Below are 7,347 nucleotides of genomic sequence, written 5' to 3'. Positions count from 1 at the left end.
GAAAAAACCTATTGGAAAGACTCTCGGTAAGAACCTCGTCAAGAGGCTCAGGAAGTCTCGGAAAAATTTTGAGAATATCAAAGACCCCTGCTTCCATATACATATATATAAACATGTCCACGGGATACTTTCGGGACCCGAAGCATTAAGGAGTCAAACCTGTAAGCTAATGTTTTTTTAAAAAAAAAAACTAGAACCTTGGGCTGTGACAGCATTGAAATTCTAAGCTAAACTAACCTAACGAAACCTAACCTAACAATATAAACAATTTTATTAACAATAAAAAAAATATTAACAAATTCGGTGTGAGTCACCTTTATGGGCCTCAAAACAGTCATTACGCTGGAAAAACATTGAGGTCAGACCCCAAAACAGCCATAAGACCTCGAATAAGCGTGTTCGTAAAAGAAATCGACTCCAAAGTATGCGATAGCCAAATTTATATTATATATATATGTATATACAGGGTGAACCACGAATCGTGATCAGTAGAGATTACTTTGTTATTAGACGTCCGATCAAAAATGTTTTTATCAGCTTTTACATGGTTTCAAGAGAGCTTTAACGTGATAGTGAAAAATTACTGATCAACTCTTTTTTTAAATGTTTGTTCAAGGTTATCTTGAGTTTTTGGCAACTGAAGATATCATTTGCTGTACAATTGCCCAAAAGTTTTGCAACCACCACCTCAATCACCTTACCTTAACCACATTGAAAATGTGTGGGATGAACTAGAGCGCCGAATTCGAAAAACACCAATATCTTCCAGAGAAATGTTAAAAAATAATGTTGTTGACAAGTCAAAATTTACCAATCTTAATTGTAGCGATGTTCAAAATGGTGTCCACGAACTGCAATGCACTCGCGTAGACGGTGAACAAAAGATTGTTTTGCATTCTTTATGGCCTCTCCTCTACACTGATGGCGACTGAAGACGACAGAATGGATGCGTATAACGGCGTAGCTGTGATTCTTCTTGTAATACAAAGTTTTTTAATTTTCTTTCGAACCGGATGAAAAATATGTCATGTCCTTGCATGTGCCGAATTCGTCTTGAAATCCTCTAACAGACAGGCGTAAAAAAATTATAGTTTCCCGTTGCAAAAAATTCAAGGTAACCTTGAAAAAACATTAAAAAAATAGTTGACCAGTAATTTTTCACTATCACGTTAAAGCTCTCTTAAAACCATGCAAAAGCTGATAAAAACATTTTCGATCGGACTGCTAATAATAAAGTAATCTCTACTGATCACGATTCGTGGTTACCCTGTATATTGATACCAAAGAAGAAATAATATTATAAAACATACACTCACATATAAGCGCGAATTATTATTATTACTTTTAAGTGTTTCTATATATGTAACGATAAGATGTAAAATCCCAATCAATAAACAAAAAGACATTAAAATATATTCACGGCTTTGCAATGTACTAACCTTCACGTAACAAAAAAAAATATATTTATAAAATAATTAGGGCAACCTTAACATGGCCCGGTCAGGCATCCTGATCAGGGCCATATGTGACACAACGTTACAATTCGAGTCAGGGCGTGATCAGACTGCCCTAAAAGTGCCCTATTGAGGCAGTCAGGGAACCTGATCACGCCCTGATCGGGGCCGTATTAAAATTTCTACGCGGGCATATACTCGTCTTTTTAAATTGTAGCCTACATATATATTTGACGCAATTATTTATACTTGATACAATTAGAAAGGATTACAAAACAAATAATAACAATGTTCACAGTATAGATATATATTTTCAAGCTGAATCATATTTTCAATAAATCCGAAGGCGGACGAATACAAATATTCCTGCATCTGTTACGTCGGCAATTCAAAATGATTCGGGTGTATGCATGCGACAGACATTTCTATTTGACGCATCTCAACAAAAGTAATTTTCTCTCAAATTGCCGGTACTTCCACAGCAGCTAATTTATAAATTTTTTGTTTAATGTAAATCATATGATCTAAACGGCGCTCTTTTACCAAAGACACATTATTTTGTTCGTAATAATTTCCAATAGCATAGCACTTCAGATCACCTTTTACTTGTAGAACAATGAATATAAGGATCTCAAATATTTCTCTGTCAATCAGAATTACAAAATTGCTAGACCATTTTAAGTACTTTACAATAATGAGCTGTCTGTATAATTTCCTCATTGATAATAGCTCGTTTATAGTATCGTACACAGGTCAGCTGTTCAACATTGGCGTCGATTCTTTGTAGTGCCAAAAAAAGATCTCGAGGCATATCCTGTAGGGCAAATTGCAGAGTGCTTTTGTGTTTTGTTTTTTAGATTTTCAAATGTCTGAGTTTTTCTCTTGGCTATCTTCAAGTTACATTGTAGTAATTATACTACAAAGGGTGCGTTCCACTTTACGCTCGCAATGATCGCAACATCCTCTGTCTCGTTCCACTTAAGGCCGCGGTCGTTATGAGCAGTCCCTGAAACGTCATCGATGACGTCATCATTGGCGACCGCGATGCGATCGCTTCGCCCACATCAAATAGGTGAGTCTTTGTGGTCGTTTGATATTTTTGGGCGCCATTTTCAATTGGAATTTATGATGGAAAGTGAAACAATAACCCTTTATGATTCCGAGAGGGATATATTGCTCGAATTTAATGTTCCTCCACAAGATGCTTTGCGTGCGAAAAATGGTACATGATATTATTGTATACAATATACAAAAGATGCTTACTTTAAACCTTATTTTGGTTAGAAAACCTCTTCTATTCTAACGTAAGATCATATGCTTTTAGATATTACCTTTGCAACAGCGTTAATGAATGGAGCTCTGCAAAAGAAAGATTCCCGCACAAGTCAGTCAGCTCCTACTGTTACGGAATTAAACGAAACAGAAACTCCAACAGAAGAAGAAATCGTTCATAATACTAACCCTGAAGAAGGAGGTACAAAATTTGTAGAAACTGAGCTTTTATGTTTTGATACCTATTTTTTCAGTTAACACTCAAAGCAATTGATTCTAAAGCTCATAATGCTTATTTTAGGATATGTGTATCGGTGGACATCGGTGAAAATAAACTGACAAAATCACAATACTAACAAAAGTTGAAACGCAAGGTACGGCAGAGGAACGGAAGCTGAACGAATACCCGGTTAGAATTCTCGCACCCGCGAAGTTATAATCGCGATCGATACCTTTAACACGTTGAGCGCCACGCTGATTTTTAACACTAAACCTACCAGAGCGGTCAAATGACCGCTTTTGAGACTTTAATCAAAATTGTTAAATTCCAGGTTTTTATTTTTCTTGAAATTACTGCACGACTATGCTAAATTCTGTATTAATTACAATCAACTGGAAAAGACTATAATGTTTATTTCAAAAGCGGTCATTTGACCGCCATCGGTAGAAATAGGTATATATAATATGTCGGTAGGTTTAGTGTTAAGCAAGTCCCCGTCAGGCCACGCGCGCCGCTTAGAAGCGCTGACATTGTATGGCCAATGTTTCTTATCGTAGTAGAAGAACACTAACTTCAAAGAAAATCGGGAAAAGTCTCTGAAGTACGAAAATATTGTAAATTATATTATGATAAAAATGTAACAAAAGATGGTAGAGTAATGGCCAGCAAAAAGACTAAGCGAGTTGTCACATTTTGTAATACTTGTAAAGGAGAACCGTTTTTATGTTTACCGTGTTTTAATGAAATCCATTAATCCTGTAATGAGTCAAAATTAAGTGAATTTTAAATAAATTTTTTGTAATTCCATAAAACAGTGTAAATTTTATAATTCTATATCATGTTACACGATGTCAGCCACCGGTGGTTGACGCGGCCTAAACGGAAATTCTAGTGTCAGCCACCGATGGCTGACGTGGCGTTCAACATGTTAATAAGAAAGAGTCAGTCGAACAAAATTATAAATTAGCATGAACCCGATGAAACAATAATATAGGCGCGGGTTCTTCAACATAAGTTCAATATCGAAATTTATACAAAGCACACGACGTGAATTCAGAAAATTTAGCACAATAAATAGAAAGTCCAAAGTAAATTTGAACAAGGAATGGCACATAACATATCACAATTTATAAAATAAAATTATAACGAGTATTTAATTATCGTTGCAGTGGTACGACATTCTCGGAACACGCGTAGTATAATAATCTCGACGGCCGGCAGAAGACAGAGCGTCAAGGAACGTCAACAAGAAAGGTCACCTGAGACACGTGAGAGGGACGTTCGCAATACGAAATATTCCCAAATGATCTACAGATAATATAAGGGAAAATAAAATAATGTTCGGCAACGATAATAAAATACGACACATAATAAAAGATTCACAAAATAAAAACGGAAGATATCGCATACACTAAACTACAAAAAGACGTGACAGGTAGGAATCGCACTTCAAAAAAAAACCAGAAAAGTCTTAGCGAACCATAACGAATTCAAATCAAATGAAAACAGTTCGAAGAAAATAGAAGAAAACGGTAAAGTGTCTAGGTACTTAGAGCATGAGTTCACCACGAAATTTTACGGAAATTATGATTCGGGAATTTCAAGGTAAATTACAGTTGTAATATAACACTATTTTTCTATTAAACATTAATGGTAAAACACAATAACAGAGAAAACACTACCAAAATAAGAGCTTTGAACAATTCGAGCGATAACGTATAATCGATGATATGCGGATATATAATAAAAGGAATCTAATATAGATAAATGCCGTTTAAAACAAATTACTAAATTTCGCTAACGCACGCACACTATATTTAAAAGTATATTAACATAGAGACTCGTGGTGACAATTCTTATATTTACGTGATCGTGATAAGCCAGCCGTAGCCAGGAAGTTTCCAATATACAGCACCTCGTGTCTTTCCAGAATGCGATTTGTTTCTAATAAAATCCAAGCCGAATAAAATACTCCTACGTTGACCACGGGACAATGGCCCAAATACCTAAGAGAGTGATGGAAAAACAAATCTAATAGAATAACGTCCTTATAAGCGATTTCTATATTCTTTACTATAAATACCTGCTGCTTCCGTATTCACTGCCTACAGGCAAATGGGAAGAGCAAGACTTTTCCCTTCGCGAAGCTACTAAAATTTACACTAAGTGGGAGGACACGAATGTACTGGCATCTGGAATAAATTCGGCGCGCAAATATAATTGTCGCGCTACACAGTCTCCAAAATTTAGTAATTTTACGGTAGATGATATCTTATAATAATCGTAAAAATATAAATAGGCCGCGAGAGAATCTGGCTGTCGAACCACAAAGCCCCGAGGTCAAACGCTCTGGCAGGTAGATTCCGCCGCGTACACTAGAGCGAAGATTCCAGAAAATTCGTTAATCGGAGACAGAATATAAGTCACAAATCACACAAGAAAAGCGCAAAATCAGAAAATCAATATTACAAACTTATAACGACACTATTCTCCTTTATGCTATAGTAGGCGGAAAGACATTCGCCCGATAACGAAACGGAAAATAGCTACCGTATACAAGTCTATAATCTTCAATAAGAAAATATAGAAAATATGAAGATAGCGAAAGATCTTACCAAAAGAAAAGACAGCGAAGTGGTAAAGCTCAATGAAGGAAGTAAAAAAGATGGACACGGCAGCAAACGGTAGCAAGCAGTCGTTCTCTCTCTCTCTCTCTCTCTCTCTCGGGATCGTACGTACGTTCACTACAAAGCTTCACACGAAAATAATTATCGATCCGTGATCGTGGGCGAGCGGTCCCTTTCTCTCTTTTATATATAGATGGCACCAGTTAGGAAAACGTCCTTTCCAAGCGGCCACACGCGAACGGTCCCATGTGAGGTAGAAATTGCACCGGAACGAAACGAACGGTGACGGAGGTTGCTGAGCTCTCCCGAGCTCCGACGCGCAACAGCGAACTCGGCCGAGTGGAGACGAATGACAGTCCTGTGGGCCCTTGAAACGTTAGGCCTGGCGGGTCGAGGTTCCTCAGGCGACTTCTCGGCCGAACGGTAGCACTGTCGTGGCCAATCGGCAGGCTTTAAGCGTCCCCACTCTCGCTTCGCCACTGTTCCCGTAACTTCTCTCTGGGACGCCATTGCGTCATTCAGTGTACATTCATGAGTGTTCTCCAGGTATAATACATATGGTTCTACAGCATTTATCTATTTTGTTTAATTTTTAGTATATTTCTTATGAATAGGGAAAATACTTAGACAAAAAACTTATATTTTCTTTGATTGTACAAAAAGTTCAATTTTTTTTTATCTTTGGAGTTTTTTATGTTTAGTTTAGATCCCTGAATATTGGTAGCGTTTTCAAATAACGTAATGTACATATACATATGGAAAAATATATCAATATATAAACGCACTTATGTAACAATTTACTTAAGTCTAGTCCCTGCTTAACTTAATAAGCTTAACCTAGTGCTCGGATCATTTGTGTACATTCATGAGTATTCTCTAGGTATAATGTGGTTCCACAACATTTGTCCATTTTGTCTAATTTTAGTAAGTGTCTTATGGATAGGAAAAATTGTTAGATAAGAAAAAACCTATATCTTCTTTGATTATACAAAAAGTTTAATTTTTGTATCTTAGTAGTTTTGTACATTTAGTTTAGTTCCCTGAATATTGGTAGCGCTTGATATGGTAATTTGTGTTTAAAGTCCGGCGGGATACTGTGTTCCCTTATTGCGGTAATACCTGTAGTGAGCTCATTGTTGTTTAATTGTTCTCGATAAAATCTTTCTCCTAATTCTTTGGCATACTCAAGTATCTTTGGTAATGCAGTCTCATCATGCATATCACTTATCCTAGCGTATCTATCTTTTGATAGTATTAATCTAAGGCACTTATTTTGAAATATTTGTAAAGGCTTAATATTAGTTGGTGCTGCGCTACACCATACTGGATGAGCATACATTATTATCGGTCTTAGTATCATTTTGTAGATTAACAATTTGTTTTTCTTAGAGAGTGGTGAGTTTTTTACCATTATTGGATAGAGTTTTCTATTTACCATATACGCTTTACTCAAGACTTGCTTTATATGATTCTTGAAAGTTCGCTTAGGATCCAGGTGGACGCCCAGATATTTGACGGAGTATGTTGGCCTTATTTTGTGCTCATATACTGTAATGGGTTGCAGAATTTTTACATTTTGGATTTTTTTGGCCAATAAAATGACTTCTGTTTTCGTTACATTTAGTAATATTTTCCATTTTGTGTAGAACTTTTCGAGAATATAGATATGCAACTATTGCACTAAACGAATGGGCATAAATGGCCGTATCATCTGCGAAAAGGACTGTGGTGGTTTTTGGAAATTGTGGTATGTCATTTAGATATATATTGAATA

The 7,347-nt window shown here is 36.3% G+C and overlaps 1 protein-coding gene across 1 annotated transcript; it reads right to left on the bottom strand.

Annotated features, from left to right (window-relative positions):
• Nucleotides 1-1,841: 1,841 nt before the first annotated feature.
• Nucleotides 1,842-6,933, bottom strand: LOC112494634. Its single transcript, XM_025086978.1, has 4 exons — nucleotides 6,693-6,933; nucleotides 4,813-5,007; nucleotides 2,786-2,813; nucleotides 1,842-2,658 (listed from the first exon to the last, which is right to left on the bottom strand). The coding sequence occupies exons 1-4, from the start codon at nucleotides 6,931-6,933 to the stop codon at nucleotides 2,484-2,486; spliced, it is 639 nt and encodes a 212-aa protein (XP_024942746.1). The 3' UTR covers nucleotides 1,842-2,483.
• Between the last annotated feature and the right edge of the window lie 414 nt (nucleotides 6,934-7,347).

The sequence above is a fragment of the Cephus cinctus genome, unplaced genomic scaffold, assembly GCF_000341935.2.
Source record: "Cephus cinctus unplaced genomic scaffold, Ccin1 Ccin1_scaffold0070, whole genome shotgun sequence".
NCBI lineage: Eukaryota > Metazoa > Arthropoda > Insecta > Hymenoptera > Cephidae > Cephus > Cephus cinctus.
This window is presented reverse-complemented; position numbering and strand designations above follow the sequence as displayed.